The sequence below is a fragment of the Tasmannia lanceolata genome, unplaced genomic scaffold (genome assembly GCF_043159265.1).
Source record: "Tasmannia lanceolata isolate RefF3 unplaced genomic scaffold, GAP_Taslan_0.1 ptg000044l, whole genome shotgun sequence".
NCBI classification, from domain to species: Eukaryota; Viridiplantae; Streptophyta; class Magnoliopsida; order Canellales; family Winteraceae; genus Tasmannia; species Tasmannia lanceolata.
Genome location: NW_027518721.1, coordinates 23,687,272 through 23,710,337, shown reverse-complemented (window position 1 = coordinate 23,710,337; position 23,066 = coordinate 23,687,272). Strand labels below are relative to the sequence as shown.

Below are 23,066 nucleotides of genomic sequence, written 5' to 3'. Positions count from 1 at the left end.
GCGTTCAAAGGCCAGAAGTGCGTGCATTCGCTCAACTTGCGACTAAGGGCTTATTTTACAGTTCTCCTGAAAAGCACGTGCGCGACTAATGCATGATTTATCGGTCGCTGAAAGACCGCGCAAATCCACTCCCGGTAATACGGACTTGATGTTGGATCCTACCGTATCAAAATATGAGGTGTAAAATGGTGAGCTCCACCCATGCTATGCATTGTGTCAAATGATGGGCCTCAAAACATGTGTTGTAAAATAATGGGCCCTAACCATGCTAGAGCTATAAAAAATTCACCATAGAAAAAATTCTAGTAAAATTATCCCATGAAAAAAGTTTTTCAATAAAAGCTTTTATTAGAAAGAAAACGAACAAACAATAGAAAGAAGCGCAGAGCATTCTACATATTGGATTTTGATAGGGCGGTAATAAATCCACCACCCTTCTAGGATGAATTCACCCTGTATTTTTCAAAATGGATTGTACAGCCCACGGCCCCACACCATAGGATGATCCAAACCATCCATTTGATGGGGCACAATGTAAATAGGTTGCGCCCCAAAAATCATTTCCATAGGATGATCCCAACCGTCCAATCTATAGAAGTTTCCATAATGCGATTCTATTTTTAGATTGTTGGGTTGGGATCATCCTATGGAAATGATTTTTGGGGCACAGCCTATTTACATTGTGGCCCATCAAATATGCAGTTTAGATCATCTTATGGCGTGGGTTATAGAATCCATTTTGAAAAATACGGGGGTGAATTTATCACTACCCTATATATGTCGTAATCTATTCTATCTATTCTAAATATATAAAGCTGGATGTGGTACGCTGAGGTTGTGCCACGTGGCACCCCCTCTGCATACAGCATTCATCCTTCTTCTTTTTTTTAACTTCAGCCCTTTTTTTAACGCATTTCTAACCGTTTTATTCTCTCTCTCTCTCTCTCTCTCTCTCTCTCTCCAATCAAACTCTATGAAGGATCACAACCCTTCAATCCATAATTTCTGCCCTTTTTTTTTAACGCATCTATTCACAGAGCTTTTCTAACCGTTTTATTCTCTCTCTCTCTCTCTCTCTCTCTCTCTCTCTCTCTCTCTCTCTCTCTCTCTCTCCAATCAAACCCTATGAATGATCACAACCCTTCCATCCATAATTTCTAAATACCCACCCATACGTTATGTCTTTTCAGAAATGCCTCCCGAACTCCACCTATTTAAATATAGTTTCCTTGCCTCTACACTTCATCCATCCCATTTCTGCAATTTTCCCTATCTTCTACTCAAAATCCACCATTATATCAGACACAAAGTACTCTTTTTTATTGTGTTATGTCTTATTCCTTAAAGACAAGGCATTTTTTTTACAATTGATTTATAATTTTTCTTGCCCATTAATTCCTAATTTGTTTGTACATTTAACTTTTCTTTTTCTTTTTTTATAGGGTTATCAACATTTATCCTCATGAATCTCTTTTAAAATGCATCTTTATTTAAAACAGTTTTAAAATCTTTTTTTTTTCTCGCCCTGTGCATCGCACAGGTCTGCAACTAGTAGAAGAATAGTATCAGGATTTTGTATCTAAACATGAACTCGCATAAGGCAAATGGTACTTCCACCCAGTTTCCCAGCATTTCACCGCTTTTATTTTCTTTTCCCGGAAATGACTGCATTTCCCCTCCCATTTGCTTGCCATTATTGAATACATTTTCAAGAAGAGGCAAATAAAAGGCGTGGGAATGCTAGAAGGGGGGGGAGATATAATTCCCGGTGGTTACTTTAGGATAGGATTATCCAATCGAGACAGCGAATCCATGGAACGGCGAATCCAAGGATTTTATCCCATAGCAAACAGCCTCAAATGGATTTTTTAAATTAGATTATTATTGCAAGTTTGCCCCCAAAACTCAATTAGCATTAAATGGATATTTTAATTAGTGAATTACTAGAAGGGCAATTTACTAATTCCATCATTTTAGATGTTTTATCTAGGGAAATGTAATCCGCACTACCGTATTTTGATGAGGACGCTCCTCACTTAATTAAAAGTACGGTATGGCCCGCACCATAGGATGATCCAAACTGTCCATTAGATGGGCCACAGGCCTAAATAGGTTGTGCCCCAAAAAGCATTTCCATAGGTGAATCCTAACCCTCCGATCAAAATGTTAGAGGGTTGATCCTAAACCTCTATAGATAGGAGGGTTAGGATCAACCTATGGAAATGATTTTTGCGGCACAACCTATTTAGGCTGTGGCCCATCTAATGGAGGGTTTGGATCATCCTATGGTGCGGGCCATACCGTACTTTTAATTAAGTGAGGAGTGCCCTCATCAAAATAAGAACTAATCATTTATTTATTTTTAAAGAAAAGATCACTATTTAAGGTATAAATAAGACATTACTGATTCACAATGGCCCGCATCTAGCAAGGCAATCCGGTAAATCATTTGCACTCCTAATAACATGAACCAAAGAGAGGAATCTATAGTTAATCATAGAACTAGTCTCATCCAAAATCTTAGCTAGTCTCCACAGCCAATGCTCGTGCCTTGAACCCAAGAAATGACATGTGAAATTTATATGCAACTTAAACAGGCATAACATCTCAATAAGCATTATAGAAAGCAACGAGTATCCAAAAACCTAATCCTTTTAACAGAGAAATATGAAAAATGAAAAACTGACTCCATAGTATCAAAAGTGAGATGCACCCTACAGAGGGATGGAAAATAAAGGTCTAGTCAAGCAGTACTGTAAAGAAACTACACTGGAAAACTTGTTGGAAAATGATGTGAAAGAGGAAGACAGCATGACCTTGCCCAACACAAGTGGTAGTGGTTTCAAGCTGCAGCGACCTCTATATCTGTGGCCAGCATCGCCGGCCTTATGAACTCCTCTTCATCCTTTGGGGTATGGATGGTGACCAGATCAGGGAGAGGCGTCATCGGGCCCTGCTTACCCTTTGGATCCCAATCTAACATGATCTTCACCTTGATCCCAAGGACACCCTAACCAGTCAAACATAAAATATAAATGACCTCCACTTCATCCTAAGATTATTATTATTATTATTTCCAACTGGTACTAAATTTTACAAGATAAAGGAATAAAAACTACCCCATATCAAAATATATCTGCCGCTAACAAACCTCTGTAAAATGCATATATAAGAACAAGAGAAGTAAAGGAGCAAAAAAGAACCACAAATGAGACAGTAATGTAGACATGCCGAGAAGCAAGAATTGCATGCGTGGCCTCACACACAGACAAAGAATATAGTAAGGTCAGAAATTTTCAGAGAAAAGATAACATCTCCAAAATGCAAAGCTAGACAAATTTTAATAAATCTCACTTCAAACCATTCAAAAAAAAATCTCACTTCCAAGTTCGGTCGTAATGGAATGATTATGCTAAGCAGAAGCAACAAACTTCTAATGGAATTAATACGCTAAACAAAAGGAAAAAAATTTCAATAGAGAAATTTCCACAAACATATCAAATAGCATTCGCCTGCATGGAGGCATTTATGGGATGTGTTTCAACCCATGTACCCTTATCCTATGGATGAAACAAACAGAAAAGAGGGTTGCTAGCAAAACGGGATCCCATTCCAACCCAACTCAGTTGACTCAATGAAATAATTCTTGGTGCATATTCATGTCTTAAAACATGTTCACCTGGAGGGGTGGAGAAGGCTAGGTTGGCAAAAAGAGGGTCATTGGTACAATGACACAAGTTGAATTTGGGGCACACCAAGAAGGGCAGAAAACACCTCTCAAACCAGTGTTGTACCAGTTGGTGCTAAAACTCTCTCAAGAAAATCCTCAATATTATGTAAACTGAAATCAGGCAAGTGACTGTTATGGTTTAACCCCGACAATATATCATGGAATCAGAGTTTGAATTCAGTACAATGAGCTCCGGGCCCAGCAAACTAAGTCCACTCGAATAAGTTCCAAGCTGATCAGCTGTATTTAGAACATTTATTACTACCAAAAGTGGTGACAGCAAACATTAAAAAACTGGCAACTCATGCAACTAACCATGAAATGCTTCACTCAACAAACTTTAGAGCTGATCAATGAAAATTATATGCTCAATTTAAACTATTAAAAGCGGAAGACAATGAGACACTAAAGAACAAGCAGCAAGTGCAAGCATAGTTAGCAAAACGTGATTTGGCAAAAAAAGGGGACGGGAAAAATTCAAGTTTAATAAGTTACTGGTACACGGAAACACAAAAAAATGCGTTTAAAATTTTGTCATTTACAAAATATGGTGGGGGTTAAATTGGAAAGTTGGCAAAAAAAAAACGTGTTCAAAAGTTTTACTCAAAAAAAAAAAAAAACAGAGGCTTTTTAATGGTAAAATGTTTAAATGGCATATTAAACGGCATACCAATAAAACGAAAAAAAAAAAAAAAAAAGCTGTTTAAAACCGAGTTTTGCTAACTATGAGTGCAAGCAATGAAGTACATCAACCTCAAAGCATACTAACAATACATCAACCCCAAACCATACTAACTTAAAACCATTATCAATTTGAAAAGTAGCTAACCTGTCGGAGAAGAACATGTCTCACTGCAGAGTCAATATATTCATTGACAGGTTGACCAGAAGATATCATATACCCATCCTTGAACTTCATTGACTTAGCACGTTGCGCCCTGAGCTTCCCACTGACAATAACCTGTGAAGGCATACAACATATAATTAGCATTTTTGATAAAGCACGAGAAACGCAAACGAGAAGATATTTCTGACAAACCTCACAGCCCTTAGCCCCACTTTCCATAATAAATCTCAGGACACCATAGCAGGCCCTGAGGAAAAAAGAGAAGAAGAAGATAATCAGTAACAAAATCCCATGCCCGGATTCATAAATATAACAAAAACATTTAAGTCATCGACAAGAAGGATTGCAACAATTGCATTAAAAGGCAAGGCATAGCTCTTTACAAAAGGATTAATTACTGCTAATTACAGTTTTTTTCATGATAGTGATGTGCATATATTAAAGAAAATGCGAAGGTAAATATAGATGATCAAGATACTGACAGAAACAAAGCACCAAGGTGAGCATCAATATCAATTTAATAATCAAAAGTAGAGTGCCAGCTATTTAACAAAACAATAAATAGAAAGGAAAAGGGAAATTGAGAAAATACATTAGTGACTGATAGCTGGATTAACATGTGATGGTGAAGAAGCCACTGGTCTATCCAGAACCAGTCTAGCATGGAACGTGATGTTAATTTTACTGCTTAAACTTAGTTTTGAGACATGCGGAACTATTTATTTGCTAACGCAAGGAACTGCCTCAGAAGTTGAAATTAGCAAATAGCCTGAAAATGAACAATGTGAGGATACAGCCTCAGATGTGAGGATACATCATTTCAGGGAATTATTACGCACTTAAATCAGTTTAACCATTTTCACAAACCGGGTAGTTATGTTTAACTCTCACCGTAGAGAAAGAAAGAGTTTTCAAACCATCATCTTGAAATATAAAAAGCAAACTGAAGCATTCAGATTATAGATGTCAACGACTAAGTTCAGACATAATGAATAAGCTTCAATATATGTTTTTTTAATAGCATACTTCAGTTTTGGTTATCTGAATTTTGAACAGCAAAAATTTTGGGAAACAATTGAAATACACTTAAATAAGGTGTAACATAATTGGAATAAGAGAGACGAACGGCATGCATATATACGACCTAGAAGATGCCTATCATATGGCGTTAAAGATTGCGGAGAACTTGAGACAACCTTTTAGGAGGTTTGGGTCTCAAACCGAGGATATGGCTACTAGAAGGCCGACTGACTCTATGACGACTCTCAGGATAGCCCCTCTTAATGGTGGTGCCACTAGGCCACCGGAATCCTCTAGAGCAGCACCAACAATCGATTCTATGGAGGAAGTCATGATTGGAGAGACACCTACACAGGGTGGCAACAACTCTAGCGCTTTACCAATGTGATCCAAGGAGGAGAAATAGAAGAATAAGAGAAATAAGAGAAAGAGGGGAAAAGAGAAGAAAGGAAAGGGACGAAGAAGAAGAGAGATAGGGGAGAATCTTGTTCTCAATTCAATAATTCATCGTCAAAATCTAAAGTCAATAATACATGAGGGCCTTACGTAGGCAATTGAAATAACTTGGAAGTAAAATAACATGAAAAATAAAAACCCTAAAAACTAAAACCAAAACTAAAACATGGAAATAAAAATCCTAGAAACTAAATGACATAGAAAAAAAAATCCTAAAAGTTCTAATGGGCAAATGTGCCACTTATTGAGCCTACGATCTGCAACATTTACAAATTTACAATAATGATACTTAATGTCTCTAAGGACAATGATGGGTATGATGAGGAAGAATCTCGAGTGAATGTGGTAAAGCCCATCATTGCTGCTACTGAGGATGAGGATTGGTTGCGCAGAGCATCTTCTAAACACGTCAAATGTGGAGAAAAATTGTGAAAGCTGATTGTTGATAATGAGAGCAGTTCAAATGTGATTTCAAAAGCCTTTGGGGAAAGGTACAACAACTGACAGATAAACACCCACGGCCATACAAGGTGGCCTTCATTAATGACGCATTCATGACAGTGAATCAGTGATGCCTAGTTGCTATTGATCAGGACCAGCCATCCGGCACTCGGCAGGGCCTAGATGGAAATAGCAAGCCAGCGCTGAACCAAACCAAACAGCAGCCTGAAAATTAACTGTTAGAACATAAAAGTGTTGTACAAGAACATTTCAATAGTAACATTCCAAAAAAAACATTTCAATAGTCTGATCATAGCAATTATTGGCACCAGGTAACCCAAAAAGCTGCACAAGATGAACAGTCCAGATCGATGGTTGGACTATCCCTAATGTCGCATATTTTTTAATTGAAACTTAATATGGTGTGAATGTGTCTGATAAATAAAAATTCCCCTTTTAAACAACTAATTAAAAAATTATACTGTGAAAAGTAAGGTACCTCCGTACGGCAAGCCCTCCGAGGAGTTTGTATCGGAGGGATTCTGCCTGAGCGATGGCACAAAGCCCTCTATTGTTAACCTTCTCCGCATACAGCTCCACGCTGTTCTCCGGGAAATTGAACCTTTTCTGAACAACTGAAGTCAATTCCCTGATTCGTCTACCCTTCTCGCCTTCAAGAGTTAAAAAAAGGTATTGAATCAGGACAAAATCATAATTTTCCATAATGCAGACTGAACAAAAATAGGTATCAAACCCTAAACCTAATAATGGAACTTAAAATCATAATCTTCTGAAATGCAAACTGAACAAAAATAGGCATCAAACCCTAGCCCTAATAACGGAACTTAAAAACATAAAAGTGAACAAAAACTGGTATCAAACCCCAACCCTGATAATGAAACTTACCAAGAACATTCTGGGTTCGAGTAGCCCTGATGATGATCTCAGTGCGCATCGGCGTAACCCTAACCTCAACGCCAGAGTATCCATCCTCTGCAAGCTCTCTAGTCAAAACTTCGTTCAGCTCCGCAAAGAAAACTCCATCAGCAACGAACTGAATTAGGAAATAAATCATTAGGAAAATAACACAGATAGAAACAACATAAATTTATGAAACGCTATCATACGAACTGAATGGAGAAATAAATTATTAGAAAAATAAAACAGATCTGAGGAAACAACAGAAATTTATGAAACCCTAGCATACAAACTGAATGGGGAAATAAATCACTAGAAAAATAACACAGACAGAGGTCTGAGAAAACAGCAGAAATTTTTGAAACCCTAGCATACGAAATGAATTCGGAAATCAATCATTAGAAAAATAACACAGAGATTTGAGGACACAACAAAAATTTATGAAACCCTAGCATGCGAAATTAATTGGGAATTGAATCATTAGAAAAAGAACACAGAGATTTGAGAAAACAACAGAAATTTATAAAACCCTAGATACGAATTGAATAAGGAAATAGATCATTAGAAAAATAACACATAGATCTGAAGAAACAACGGCAATTTATGAAACCCTAGCATAAGAAGCGAATGAGGGAATAAATCGACAGACAAATAACACACAGACCTGAGGAAAGAACGGTAATTTATGAAACCCTAGCGTCTGAATCGAATAACATGAAAGTAAATAATCAAAAGAGAAGTACGAAAATCACCTTTCGCTTTTTACTCATTTGAGTCGCCATGTTTCTGTAATTGAAAGGAAAAGAGCTAGAAGTGTATCGCAGAAAAGCTAGAGTCGATCCTGCTGTGAAAAAACCCTAACTTTGTGTGAGAGGATGAGGCAGCTTGGTGTCCTAAAGAAAGCGAGATGGGAGGGAAGTAGATCGGACGGTTAGCAGGGTATGGTTTTGGCCTGGACGGATAGGATGGAATCTTCGGGTTATGACCCTTAAGACCCTAACTCTGTAGTGGGGCCCATATACTTGGATGATCTAAACCATTCATTTGTTTGTCAATGCTGCAGATAGGTCATGGCCCCAAAAAAGCTATTTATAGGATGATTGTAACCATGACATATCTGTTGCAGAATGGACGGTTTGGTGTAGAAACTTACACACATTGAACGGTTAGGATCATCTTATGGAGAAGATTTTTGGGGCACAACCTATCCTATGTACTAGGGGTCAAACAACTAAATCTACACGAATAGTCCCCCCTTCAAAATACAAAATCTGAGAAATTACATGATGAGTGGCCCCATAAACTTGTATTTTTTTTTAAAGTATGGTATGACCCTCTCCATAGGATTATCCAAATAGTCTATTTATTGGGGCGTGACGTAAATAGGTGACCATATTTCATCCAAAGAATTTGTGCACACTAAGTCCCTTCTACTATGAATTATGGAATGATCCTAATTTATACAGGGACTCCACATTAGTTAAGATCATCCTATGAAAATGATTTTTGGGGCACAAATTAGCACATTATCAGACAGTTAATATCATCCTATGGAAATGATTTTCGGGGCACGTATTACTTATGTGGCCCGACAAATAGACGTTTTGTTTCTTTTTACAGAGTGAGCTGCATGTTTTAAAAAATACCGATTTATAAGACCACACACATCATATAGAGAAATTATATGATGCCCGACCGTGAGATTATAAAGGATGTTTGCCTCGGTTTTTGAACCGAAGGAAAGTAAAAGAAAGGGCTTTCTCTTGGATTAAAAATCAAGGGAGAGATGATTTTCTCTCTCCGCCCTTAATAATCTCACAGTCGGCCACCATATAGATTCTCCATCCTATAACTTCTCACAGTTTAGATCATCTTAAGGCTGTAAAATTCAGGTTTTACAACCCTAGACTAGATAACAAAATCCATGTATCCAAACAGGATCGTCTACTCGAGATTTTATATGGTGTAAGCCCTTATAGTCCCTTATTTTTCAAAAGTACTGTACAAACCATAGGATGATCCAAACCGTCAATAAGATGGAACACAATGTAAATGGGTTGTTCCCCAAAAATCATTTCCATAGGATGATCCCAACCCTCCGAGCTATAGAGAACGGATAGGTCGGAGGGTTGGGATCATCCTATGAAATGATTTTTGGGGAACAACCCATTTACATTGTGGTTTGGATCATCCTATGATGTGGTCCGTATAGTACTTTTTGAAAAATAAGGGATTATAATGCTTTTTTGGTTCTCCTATTTCGAGAAAAATAGCAGGGAATGTAATTCTACTAATTCGTCGAAGGGTGTTTGGTAGGGAATTTTACAAAATTAGGGAGTTTGACCGCCGGGGATGTCGGGCGCTTGTCGGTGACGTGGAACCCACAAAATTCGCTGGATGAGTTTCTCTGAATCGAAGGAAAAATGAAGAAATTCTCAATGCAAATGCTTTTTTCTCGTAATTATCATAACTTAGTAACTTTGATTATAGTTTTTTGGGTAATTATCATATGTTATTACCCATGCTGGTATTTTTTTCATAATTGTCCTTTGCTACAATTTTTCCATAATTTTTCATTTAAAGCGTATCACTTCTCCACAAATCGTAATACACGGTAATGATTACTATTTTTTTGTTATGTATTGCTAGCCACCTTTGCCCCAGTGTTACTTTTGCCAATCTTTGCATCAAAGAATGGGCTTGTTGCCTCGGAGAAGGTGGTTAACAAATTCCTATAAAAAAAGAGGAAAATGTTATCAGCACTACTGTATTTTGATGAGGGCACTCCTCACTTTATTAAATGTTATCAGCACTATTGTATAGATCGGAGGGTTAGGATCAACCTATGGAAATAATTTTTGGGACACTACCTATTTAGGCTGTGGTCCATCTAATGGACGGTTTAGATCATCTTATGGTGTGGGCCATACAGTACTTTTAATAAAGTGGGGAGTGCCCTCATCAAAATACAGTAGTGCTGATAACATTTCCCAAAAAAAAAAAAACTCAAAAAAACCTCCTTCACCTAACACAACCAAACAACTTAGGGGAGACCCGTTGACTGATTTGTTTTTAATTCCTCCTTTCCTTTAGGCACTGTTCACTTGTTTTCTAGCTGCAGGAAAAGAATCTGACGTGGAAAACTGGAAAAGAAAATGTGAGAAAATTCCGTTGTTCACTTGGCCAAGAAAGGAAAAGAAAGTATGCAGGCAAAAGTGGTTTTCGCAGGAAAGTGATTTTCCCATCCTTTTGGTGAGAAAATTTTGAGGGAAAGTGCAAGAAAGTTGGTTTTCCACACGTCGTTATTTATATTTTTCATCTATGTAATTTCGCTTTCCCGAGAAAACTAGTGAATGGTGGAAAATGTCAAATCATGTCCAATCACGGAAAAATTTGGCTTACTTTCTTCTCCTTTCCTTTCTCAAGAAGGCAAGTGAACGTAGCCTTAATTCCTCCTTTGACTTCCTGTTCTCTAAATCTCCCACCCAACTACAGGCAACCAAACAGAGCATGAGGGCTTTCGCCGTATAAAAACTCCCTACTCATCAAAACTAATTATAAAAGAGGGTTGGGTTTAGCTTTGTTCTTTCTCCCTCCCCTTTCAACGTATTTGCCTTTTCATCTTCTTCTTCTTTCCCTTTTCTTTCTTTTACTCTCAATCGAAGGATTCTCTCTGATGGCCGTCTTTAGCACACAGATAGAAGTATAGAACAAAGAAGAAAGAGATTTTGTTAGGGCACTTGAAGAGGAGAACGAAAGCAGCTAGAATAGGGTAAGCTCATCTATCCTTGTATTATACTTCACGGGTTGATGCTCTTTCAGATATATTGATAATTTTATCAGATGGGCTTTATTCAGGGTGATCTGGGTCGATATTTTTTCTAGAATTTTGGTCTCAATTTGGTTGAATCCAATTCATTTTTAGCCAAAGCTCAATCTAATAATGCCCAATTGTTTTCTGCTTTAGGCCTGCAAAATATAGATTTTTTTTTAAAGCTGATATCTCTTGGTTGTGTTCTTGAATAATTTCCCATTTCCAAGCTGCTGACTTTTTCCAACTAATCTCTCTCTCTCTCTCTCTCTCTCTCTCTCGTTTATCTGCAAAAGGAATAAAATCGTTCCCATTTTATTTTTGTGTTATAAAATCGTTCCCATTTTATTTTTGTGTTTATATTGCTGGAATTCGATTTGTGCGAGGTACCGAAAATCCAAAATAGCCTAATTTTTTCTCCTTCTTTTCATTCATTCATTGATGGATGAAAGGTAGATTTAGCTTGCCATTGATTGAAGCGGTAGAAGCTAGTGGCAAGAAGTGAAGCGATCTCCCGGGCCTCCTTCCCATCCCCCCTGATTCCGCATAGTTCTTTACGGAGTTGAAAATGAAATTCTCTACTTCTTATTGTCTTTATTGGCTAGATCACGAACTAGTTTGCGTTGACGCCCATTACTCAGACGAAGATCCTGAAGAAAGTCGGGATTATCCTGTCTTTGACGACTACTACTTGGAGAACATTCATCGCGGATTATTTGATCCACGATAGCCTCAGTGGAGGGAATACCCTGGGTTTGAACCAGGCTTTGTTCCTTGATTTCCTCCTCACGTAAGAGACCTACAAAATGAGTCAATTCTTGGTGTAGATCGAGACCTGTTTCGATTTCTTTTTCAATGTCTCTCTCTCTCTCTTAATTTAAGGTGGATAATTTCCGGATCCTGGGTATTCTCAGGGAAACCGGCCAAGAAGTTTTTCATGCGAAAAAACTCTGCCGCAGCAGGGTGTAGCAGAGTTTCAGGTTCCCCTTTCCCAACGTGAAACACTTCTTCAGCAGGGGGAAGGTTGAGATCAGGGACCACAGGTCCACGAGGCGCGAGAGGCTCCCCTGCCGGACCTTGTGTAAGGGCTTGAGACGTGGAAGGCTGTCCCTCTTCGAGACCACTTTCGTGGTCTCCATCGCATGCCGCCCCCATGATGTTGGGGCGGGGGGCAGGGGGCAAAAGGGCGGGCAGGCCTACTAGCGTCAATATCCAATTGACCACGAGTACACTAGCTAGTGCAACGAGATTATAAAGGATAAAAAATGTCCAATGACTCATTGCCTATCTCGTCATCATTCGAGATTCCGTCCGAATTTGCTCCTGAATTATTATTGTAATTGAAGATTTTTTTCTTTGCGTGTCCTCCTGAATTTCTAAAATTATTACTATAATAATCAATGCTTTTAGATGAAATGGCATGATTCAAAGAGTTTCTTCATCCTTTACTCTACATTTATAATTCTTTTTGGTTCAGAAAAAATTCCAAGTAATTGAGTTATTTCACATAACACCATGTTCGCTCAATTATTGCATAAGTTATTGTGATTATTAATTAGGTTATAACAACAATGATATTTAAAATATTTATTTGGGAAAAATACACTTAGACCCCCTGTGGTTTCAATTTGTATAAGGTAGGCCCCCTCAGTGGACTGTTCGTCCACAGATTGAAGGGTTAGGATGATCCAATGGAGCTGCTTTTTTTGGCACACCCTATCTATGTCAGGGCCCATCAAATGAATGCTCTGGATCATCCAAACAATGTGGGCCCATACCCGAATCCAAACACTACAAAAAACACAGTGGGCCCACATTGTTTGGATGATCCAAAGCATTCATTTGATGGGCTTGACATAGATAGGGTGTGCCTAAAAAATCAGCTCCATCGGATCATCCTAACCCTTCAATCTGTGGACGAACCGTCAACGGAGGGGGTCTACCTTACACAAATTGAAACCACAGGGGGTCTATTTGTAACTTTTTAAACATTAGGGGTTAAGTTGAATGTGTCAGAAAGCACAGGGGGTCTAAGTGTATTTTTCCCTATTTATTTCTTGAATGGCAATAATTTATTAAAATAAAGAAAAGGGTGACACCCAGGGACCGAGGTGGTCAACTACATGCCAAGCAAAAGGAGAAAAGCCTAATAAAATTCAAAAAATAAAAAAACTCTAGACCCGATCTTTCCATTCTAGACCTGACCATCTGATCTGCATCGCTAAGGGCAGAGCACGAAACATGTTGGAGCTTGACTTCATGACCCTCTACAGGGTCAATGACATCTTCTATGGCATTAGCGAACCTCCACGGATAATTGGTTTTCTTATTCATCCAACAAACCATATCAAGGGAATCACCTTCCACAATCAAACAATCAAGATAACTATTGCCTTCTCTATCCTTCTTAATATACACCGATTTTATAGTCTTCAGAAGCAAAGCCACTCTCTCAATCTCTCTATCAAAGGAGTTCTTGCAGAAAGGGATGGACCAGCTCACTAGGCCATGCTCTCTGACGAAGGAGTCTTTTACACTCTTGTTTGGCTCTGTCGCCACAAAAAGCAGATTGGAAAATCTTTCTTTAAAGGATGTATCACTTCAGCACAGATATGTTCGAAACATCACTTGGTTCCCTTTGCAACCTATGAAATGGGTCACTCCGAGGAAACCCGTCAAACCTTTCATAATATCTCTCCAAATCGTAACCCCAACGTTCCTCTATGCCATACCCCAAATCAAGCACCACACTTCTCCTCAACCACTTACCTTCATAGAAGGTTTCTGTCCTCGAACTGCCAAAAGAACTATGTTCATAGCCTTAATTCTTCTAAAGGCTAACATGACTGATATTTTCATACTTTACAGATTAATCATTATTCAAATCGTTTGGACTTTGGAGAGAGTGGGATGAGAAAAGAAAATGAGAGGCATAAAAGAAGAAGATGAGATTTTTCGTGGAGGTTGAAAGTCCAACCCCACGACTTAGTCCATCTCACAACCTTAGATACTTGTTTGTTCCCTGTGCTATTCTTGCCACAGTGAGGCTCCATACACCCTCTTGGAATGTGTGTGCATGCGTGTGTGGGGTGGAGTGGGTGTGTGTTGGAGGGGAGGGGGGTGATGCAATGATCAGGTTAGGGTTCAGTTGAAACTTCAATGCTATTGTGCATTTTAACCAATGGAGGATTCCTGGGTGGAAATAATCTTTTAGATGCATAAATAAAATGAAAGTTCTATTTGTTTAATGAGGTTCATAACTTTTTATAGGTGTTTGCTATTGTCATGTGCGCAGCTGTGCATACTTGCTGACCTACATCAGACGATAAAATAAAGAAATTTTGCATGACTATTCTTTGGCTCCATGTTTTCATTTCATGAATTTAAGTAATTTTTTTAATGGCTTTGAATTTAAGCAATTGCTTATATTATATTTTCTCCCTCGAAGTACGGAAATGAATCAATAGTTCTTTGGGAATGCATGTCTCTGCTAATGGTAATTTGAACTTTCTGCTTCTAATGTGATGGACATTCAATTTGTAACAGTGTATACCTTATCTTTTTTTCTTAGTCTGCATTCTTCTCCTTCCTTTTTTTTGTAGCTGGTTGACACTTGTTTATATATCCTCTTCCAGGATGGCAACATTGAAGGAAAGCCTCAATAAGTTCAAGCAGCAACAAGAGAAATGCCAATCAACCTTAACCAGCATTGCAGCTCGAGCAGTATCCTCTAGGGCAACTCAATCTCAAAAGAATGTATCAGCAAGTATACCTTCAGAAAGAGCCCCACCTGCAGTGAAATTTTCAAGTGATACAGATAGGCTTCATAGGCTTCAACACATCAACAACATTAGGAAGTCCCCTGTAGGTTCTCAGATCAAACGTGTTATTGACCTACTCCTAGAGGTATCAATCAGTTTATTCCTCTTCTACTTTTATAAGCACAGCTAGGGAGGGTCGGTATTTATTAAATTTTTTTGAATTATTTAGTACTAGTAAAATATGCACGTGCACTGCACGTGCCACTAAGGTATTTTACAATTTGTTTATTTCAATATTTATTAATGAATTAGTATAACTTTTTAAAAATATTGTTCAATATTACTACGTAATTATTGTTAATTTCAGAAGAAATTTTATATTAGAATAATCAAAGAAATGGCAATATGATCAATTAGTGGAAGAAACAGGGAAAAAATTTCTTTGAAAGAACAAATAAACTTCTTTGATTTATTGGAGGAAGAAATAAATGTTGTGGGGTGGCATGGATCGAATGTTTGCCTGAAACTGAGTTTTTCCAGAGGCTCCCTTCAATTCAGCATTCTTCTTGAAAGAAAGGGGATATTTTTTTGCAAGGAGGAGAGAGTGTTTGAGAGGCAGAGAGATAAGACTGTAAACGTATCATATACATATCACAAACCTAAGCAAATCTGCATCAAGTTTCGAATCTATAAAAAATCAAATCATAATGATAGTTCCAGCAGAACCTAATTCTATCATTTCAGCAACCTATCAACATGCAATTCTCCAATTGCCAACTTCCACCACCGAACAAGATCTCGCTATCTAGCGGTTTCTAAGAACTAAAGAACAAAAAGCATAATAAAAATCTCCAAACCCTATTTCAAAACATCAGCAGAACACGCACAACTCTTCCCGAAGCTTTTGATCCATCGGAGAGACTGGGCTCTTAGTAACAATTTCACCTACTAAGATTGATAAAAATAAAATGTAAATCAATTTAGAATAGATATTATACAGTCTATACGGATTTTCTTTTGAAAACCATAGGCACCTGATCAGGATTTCCGACTGAGAAATAAAAAAAATATACAGAAATAAGAATTCCCACAAATAACATGGCAAATGGCAGGGACATTGCAGCAGTGAAATGGCGAAAGTACCCTAGACAAATCCGACTTAGTGAAATGGCAGGGACATTGCAGCATGGAAGGCAAGGGCCCCGTGCGATGCATGGGCCGACAAAGAATTGTACAGACCACATCATAGGTTGATCCAAACCGTCCATGTGATGGAATACAACATAAATAGGTTGTGCCCGTAAAATCATTTCCATAGGCTGATCCTAGCCCTCCAATCTATAGAGGTTTCCATACTTGTTGTTCCTCTTAAGGTGCTCGGAATTCGTCAATATTTTTACAGGTGTCGTGCATTCGTAATATCAAACTTTTCGTAATTTGACCCTCACATAGTGAATAAGGAAAAGTAGTTTTTTTGTCATCGTTAGGGGTGTAACTCGGGTCGGGTTGAGGCCAACCCAGCCCGAATTGGAAATCGGGTTGGGTCGGGTTGACCCAATTTGATATGGTACCAATTGTTGACCACCTCAACTCAAGCCCGTTTTGGATTTTGGGAACCAATAGTGAGTCACCAATAATCAGTTTTTAACTCACAATCGGTTCTCAAAATCCAAAACAAACAGGGACTAACAATTAACAAAGGGAAATGTTATCCGCAGTACTATATTTTGATGATCACAGTCCTCACTTGATTAAAGTATGGTATGGCCCGCACCATAGGATTATCCAAACCGTCCATTGTGGACTGTGGAGACTATTTCAATGTTGAAAAAGAAAAACACATATACAGAACTTCTTCAGATGGAACCCAAATTCGGGTTTCGGGTCGGGTCGGGTTGCCCGATAACCCAACCCGACCCAACCCGATTTCCAATTCGGGTTGATTTTTCCCAACCCAACCCAGCCCGATTTGTGAAAAATCTTAACCCGACCCAACCTAAATTCGGGTTGAACTCGACCCGCGTGGGAATATCCAAGAACATCGATGGTTTCAAATTATATATAGTGCTAATGTCCTCACTGCCATATTTTATAATGGCACTACTCACCGTATTTTGATGATCGCACTCCTCACTTTGTTAAAATGTACGGTATGGCCCGTACCATAGGATGATCCAAACCGTCCATTAGATGGGCCACTGCCTAAATAGGTTGTGCCCTAAAAATAATTTTCATAGGTTGATCCTAACCCTCCGATCTATAGAGGGTTATAGGTTGATCCAAACCGTCCATGTGATGGAACACAACATCAATCGGTTGTGCCCGTAAAATCATTTCCATAGGCTGATCGTAGCCCTCCAATCGATAGAGGTTTCCATAATTGTTGTTCCTCTTCAGGTGCTCGGCATCCGTCAATATTTTGTAACTTGTCCCGAATGCGTCATATAACGTAGTTTTTTCGTCATTGTCATATGTCTATACCTCTTTTTGGTAGTTTTTTTTCGTAATTGTCATAGACAGGTACCATATGTCGATACTTTTTCGTATGCAATTGACAATTGTACCCTCAAATCATTTCTCATTCCGAGAAACTTCTAGCATCAAAATGACTTAAATGCCGCCAGCTAATAGGATACAGTAGGAAGTTTTTCTAAAAGAAGGGCATGGAATTATCATATGTAATTATTTTTTGGGAACAATCAATTTATATTGTGGCCCATTAAATGGACGGTTTGGATCATCCTATGATACAAGGCGTACGATTCTTTTGAAAAATACTTGATTGTACGGACTTACACCATAGGTTGTATGCCAAAAATCATTTCCATAGGATGATCCCAACACAGTTGCGGGGTTTCCAAATTATGTCATTTATCTATAGATTGTAGGGATGCGATCATCATTTCGGAATGATCAAATGGACGGTTTGGATCATCCTATGGTGTAGGCGGTAAAATATTCACCCCAATTTTTGATAGGTAAGTTGGGGTTTTGTGGGGACCCCTACCGGCTTATTAAAAAATAGTTCACTACATGGGCTTACACCATATATATTGTAACAAGAATTTTGTGACAAAGCTTGCAAACCAAAAACATATTTCTTACACTCCCTATTAAAAAAAAGTACTGTATAACTTACATCATAGGACGATCCAAACCGTCCAATTGATGGGCCACATCGTAAATAGGATGTTCCCAAAAAACACATTTCCATGCGATGATCCTAGCCATGCAGTCTATAGAGGAACGGCATATTTAGGAAACATTTATTGATTGGAGGGTTGTAATTATCCTATGGAAATGGATTTTGGCACACAACCTACTTACATTGTGGCCCATCAAATGGACGGTTTAGATCATCCTAAGATGTAAGCCATACAGTGCTTTTTGAAGAACAATACTCACTGTAAGGACTCACACTATATATAAAAACTCTCATAATCACATCATTTCCCTCTAAATCACGGGGAAACGGGTCAAACTGGCCGGGTCAAAGTGACACGAGAAATTTTACGGGTCATTGGGCTAGGACACGCACCCGGTTCGCGGGTCAACCGGTTTTTTGACGTATGTTTTTAAGATTTTTTTTATAGGGATTTACTAGCCACCTTCGCCGAGCGTACTTTTATGCTTGTTCACCCATCCTTTGCTGCGAAGTACGGTTTGTGCAAAGGTGGCTAGCAATACATAATAGCAATAAATAATAATCATGCGCGGGTACTAAGTTTTAAATGAAAAATTACGGGAAAATGGAAGCAAAGTAAAGTAATTACGAAAAAAATACCGAACGGGGTACTAAAATATGACAATTACGGCCAAAACTACAAATAAAATTGAAAAATTATGACAATTACGAACAAAAAAGGCAAAAAAGGAGACAGCTGGCGTCTTTTTTTAAACTCTTGTGGAAGGGCATATGAGAAGCGGAAATGACGAAAAAGAAGTAGTGAAAAAGGACATACTTGGGAGTTTTATGGAAATTAAGGCGGGACGCATAAGGAAATAGCAGGAAAGACGCAGACGATTTTTTAGGAATTTTCCCTTTTAGTAGTAAAGGATTTGTAAACATGCCAAAGTAAATTCTTGAAAATAAGAAATGCAAGAGTGTTTAATGGGGTCACCAGAAGTCCTCATCATATCTTCACCAAGGTCGTTGCATTGACTATCTCTTAGGTAAGAATTCTCCCCTATTTCAAATTCGTATCGGCTCATCATTTATGGTATGGTTAAAAGGTGATCTGCAATGGTGGTGATCGTCCTCGGCACTTTGCCCCCCAATGGTCCCCCCTCCTCTTAGGTTTCTCAAACTTAACTTCGATGGATCTAGCATTGGGAATCCTAGACGCTCAGGGATTGGAGGTCTCCTCAGAGATGAGGTCGGAGCTACGATTTGGGCATACTCTGGTCTTTAAGGATATGCAGATTCTAGCGAGGCAGAAGTCAGAGTGGCTCTTCAGGGTATAAAACGTATTGGGTCTCTCGACATGGCTAAGGGGATAGTGGAGGGTGGCTCGTCAAAGGTTATAGGGTGGCTGAAAGGTAGTAAGTCTTTTCCATGGTGCTTGCTTGTTGGATCGACGAGATTAGGGATCACATTGGTAGGTCGGAACCAGTGTTTTAGCATGTCAAAAGGCCCGTAATTCTGAGGCGGACAAGCTCGCAAGAGACGGGGTAGCTAGGCAGGAGCTTGAGTTTTTTTGACTTTCTTCCTCCTTGAGAGTCTTGTATCGATAGTATCATTATCTTGTTCTTTTCTTTTCTGTTCTGTTCTTCTTCTTTTTTTGCTGACTTTCTCGGTTGGCCTTGTATATTCTTCTTCTTCTTCATTAACGATCATTTGCCATTTCAAAAAAAAAAAAAAAAAAAAAATATATATATATATATATATATATATATATATATATATATCACCATTTTTTCTTGTTTGTAAAAAAAATTTTAATATGCCAAATTTGCTATTCTAGAACTATTGTCCTCTTTTCTTCTCTCTCTCTCTCTCTCTCTCTCTCTCTCTCTCTCTCTTTATTGGTAGAAGTGACGAGGGTGCAACACTCTTCTTTTACTTGTTTGTTGGTATATGATGAATGTGTTGTTTGTTTATTGAGTCCCATCCTAAAACAAAAATAATAACAAATCACAATCTCTTGTAAATTTTAGGTCTATGCCTGATATTTTAAAGAATGTATTAGTAATCTGTCATCTTAACAAGAATTTCGTTGACATTTTCTTATAACTTTGATTTCGAACTTCTACAGACAAGGCAGGCCTTTACCCCTGAGCAGATAAATGAAACATGTTATGTTGATGTGAACACCAACAAGGCCGTCTTTGATAGTTTGAGGAATAACCATAAAGTGTATTATGACGGTTGGCGCTTCTCTTACAAGGTGATTACTTCCCTGCACCATAAAGTTAGAGGAAAAAATGTTTCTTGTATATTGTGCATTGTGAGTGTTTATTTCTGCATGCTTATGTTGCCACATTCTTGTGTATGTATGTCTGTTATAGGATTAATAAACAGACGCTCTTAACAGCATTCAATTTGTTGTTGAATTATTTCGTTTATTTGATGCACAGTCCAAGCATGATTTGAAGGACAAAACCCAACTGCTTCATTTGGTAAGGAAGTATCCCAAAGGCATTGCTGTTGTCGATCTTAAAGATGCATACCTGTCAGTTATGGAGGACTTACAGGTGTGTGAATATTCTCTCATTTTTGTAGGCAACACATGTTCTGTATACACTACTCCATTCTATACTAACTAAACTGCTGCCCACAAATATTATTGTTAGCAAGTTGAAGAATGATCAGAAGCTGTCTGACTCAATTAATTGGGTAGGGCATAAACATATTTTATATGATATTACACATATCTTGTTTATAAAGGTTACACCCTTGATTTGTTTGGAGTTTAGAAAAGTTTTGAATCTTTTCCTGTAGCCCAAGTTATGGTTGCATCCAAAACTTGGTGCAATGGGTATGAAAAACTGATCCCTGGATCCCATTATGAGAAACTAAACAAAATTATTTGCTTCTTCAAATGATTAAAATACCCTTAATTTAAAAGAATTTAGTACTCGTGTTATCTTAGATGAATTTAAGGAGACCAAAGCCTCATATGTTGTCTTCTCACTTAACCTGAATCAATATATTGTTCTATGCCACCATGATATCTGCTGATGTACTTATTTCATCGAGTTAAATCCCCCCTATTTCTTCTTTTGATGAATAATACCTTTATAAAAGAAGAAAATTTCAAAAGGGTCCATAATTTCAGACGAATTTGCTCCTTTGTTTCATTATTATTACAAACAATATGTGCCTTTTAAGTGTTGTTTAAAAGGCAGAGTTACATGCTCAAATCTGCAGGGTCTGAAAGGTGCAGGTGAGATTTGGCTGCTGTCAAATTTCGACGCGCAAGAGGACATAGCATACCCGAATGACCCCAAGGTGATAATAAAGGTTGATGAAGATCTGAAGCAACTCTTTCGAGGGATTGAGCTGCCACGCGACATGGTTGACATCGAGAAGGATCTCCAAAAGAACGGGATGAAGCCCGCGACTAACACTGCTAACAGGAAGGCCATGGCTCAAGTTCTTGGCATTGCCCCTAAGACCAAACCTAAGAAGAAGTCTCAGATAAGCAAGAGGACCAAGCTAACAAATGCTCATCTTCCTCAGCTTTTCCGGAACCTAAACGTCCCCTGAAAATTGAGAAGGCCTATGTGCTTATTTCCCCATTACTAGGATGAAAAGAAGGGAGTTGTTGGAGGGCTATGTAAGTTGGGGGGCATCTTTTTTCGGTCTGGAAATGGACGGTTGGAAATCGTTGGGCAGGGATTGTGTGATCAAACGGTTGGGATCAGCTGGTGACGGGGAAGCCATAGTGTTCTTCTTTACTCCAGTCAAGAGTCTCATGAGGTTTTGTAATCTTAGTCGTCCAAACTGAATGGATGGTTGACATGCACGCAGGACTGCAGTTTAAGTGTCGCCGCACGCTGTTAGCATTTTCTTATAAGGAAAACTATATGAAGAGAAGTTGTGTGAATGACAAAAATAGATACACATTATAGAAGTTAAATTCTCAATCATTGATGATTGTAACTGTTGGTTACTAATGGTTGCACTACAGTGAACATGCCAAAGTTTTGGAACCCAACTTTTATTCAGGATTCTCTATGAGCATAGATGGTATTGATACAATAGATACACATGGTAGAAGTTTCTCATTTTATTTTTTTTTATATTAAGTTGAAGTCATTAATAAACCTCGGCTTGTTATTCCCTTGCCAAACAACCATTGAACAGATTATGATATTAATTATTAGGGATTTGCTAGGGTTTATCGAAAAAGGCATTTTGCGGAAGCAGCCACCTCATGAATAATGACAAATCTGTTGGAGAGTAAGCCTATGTGGCTGCTCTCTCATGCAACAGACGTTCCGCAAATGCCTTTTGCAATTGACCCTAGCAAATCCCTAATTATTATTGTAATTATTATAATTCTTATTTTTATACATAATCTAGGATTTATAGGATTTATGGACCCATCCCCCTCCCTCTGTGTGCGTGCGCGCGAGAGAGAGAGAGAGAGAGAGAGAGAGAGAGAGAGAGAGAGGTGTCAACGGATCCGGTTCAGATCGGATCCACCGGTGTCTAGCCACGATCCCTTCAAATCCGACTCATTAAATTTTTCAGGGTTTGCTAAGCTTATTTTCTGTGGAATTTATTTTTTGAAAATTGAAAAATTTCCTTGCTTCCATGGAAACTTGCAAACCTTTTGGACATTGGATTTTTTCGTGGAATATTTTTTCTATTCAAAATATTATTTTCCATTGTTTCCTTTTCCATGTATCCAAACACTTGATGCTCAGTTTATCATAGATAGGGATGCAACTCGGGTCGGGTTCCACCCGAAAAAAGGTAGGGTGGGTTTGAGTTTGGGTTCGGGTTGAGGGCTTGGGCAACCCGCCCCGAGTGAAACTCAACATTCTTTATGAATTTATTTTTTTGTAAGATTAAAAACTTGGGTCGGTTTGAACTCAGGTTGGGTCGGGTTCGGGTTGGAAAAAAGGGTTTCT

At 38.4% G+C, this 23,066-nt stretch overlaps 2 protein-coding genes across 3 annotated transcripts; one reads left to right on the top strand and one right to left on the bottom strand.

Moving 5' to 3' along the window:
* Positions 1-2,596: 2,596 nt before the first annotated feature.
* On the bottom strand, positions 2,597-8,372 carry LOC143863576 (small ribosomal subunit protein uS3x-like). The gene is made up of 6 exons (XM_077374285.1): positions 8,165-8,372; positions 7,401-7,548; positions 6,994-7,165; positions 4,770-4,824; positions 4,560-4,691; positions 2,597-3,010 (listed from the first exon to the last, which is right to left on the bottom strand). The coding sequence occupies exons 1-6, from the start codon at positions 8,192-8,194 to the stop codon at positions 2,843-2,845; spliced, it is 705 nt and encodes a 234-aa protein (XP_077230400.1). The 5' UTR covers positions 8,195-8,372; the 3' UTR covers positions 2,597-2,842.
* Positions 8,373-10,904: 2,532 nt separating this feature from the next.
* Positions 10,905-22,076, top strand: LOC143863588 (uncharacterized). 2 transcript variants are annotated; one of them, XM_077374300.1, is made up of 5 exons: positions 10,905-11,184; positions 14,826-15,129; positions 20,240-20,371; positions 20,562-20,678; positions 21,355-22,076. In XM_077374300.1, the coding sequence occupies exons 2-5, from the start codon at positions 14,860-14,862 to the stop codon at positions 21,691-21,693; spliced, it is 858 nt and encodes a 285-aa protein (XP_077230415.1). In that variant the 5' UTR covers positions 10,905-11,184; positions 14,826-14,859; the 3' UTR covers positions 21,694-22,076. The 2 variants fall into 2 exon arrangements, with proteins under 2 accessions (XP_077230415.1, XP_077230414.1); XM_077374299.1 differs by having other exon boundaries at positions 10,907-11,184; positions 14,859-15,129.
* The last annotated feature ends 990 nt before the right edge of the window (positions 22,077-23,066 follow it).

Bases quoted from the DNA above. Each gene is read 5' to 3' on its own strand.
- LOC143863576 (XM_077374285.1), bottom strand. From the start codon at position 8,194: ATGGCGACTCAAATGAGTAAAAAGCGAAAG. The intron at 7,549-8,164 runs GTGATTTTCGTA...TTCCTAATTCAG, and splicing joins AAATGAGTAAAAAGCGAAAG to TTCGTTGCTGATGGAGTTTT. The intron at 3,011-4,559 runs GTTAGCTACTTT...TTGACTGGTTAG, and splicing joins GACATGTTCTTCTCCGACAG to GGTGTCCTTGGGATCAAGGT.
- LOC143863588 (XM_077374300.1), top strand. From the start codon at position 14,860: ATGGCAACATTGAAGGAAAGCCTCAATAAGTTCAAGCAGCAACAAGAG. The intron at 15,130-20,239 runs GTATCAATCAGT...GAACTTCTACAG, and splicing joins TTATTGACCTACTCCTAGAG to ACAAGGCAGGCCTTTACCCC. The intron at 20,679-21,354 runs GTGTGTGAATAT...TCAAATCTGCAG, and splicing joins CAGTTATGGAGGACTTACAG to GGTCTGAAAGGTGCAGGTGA.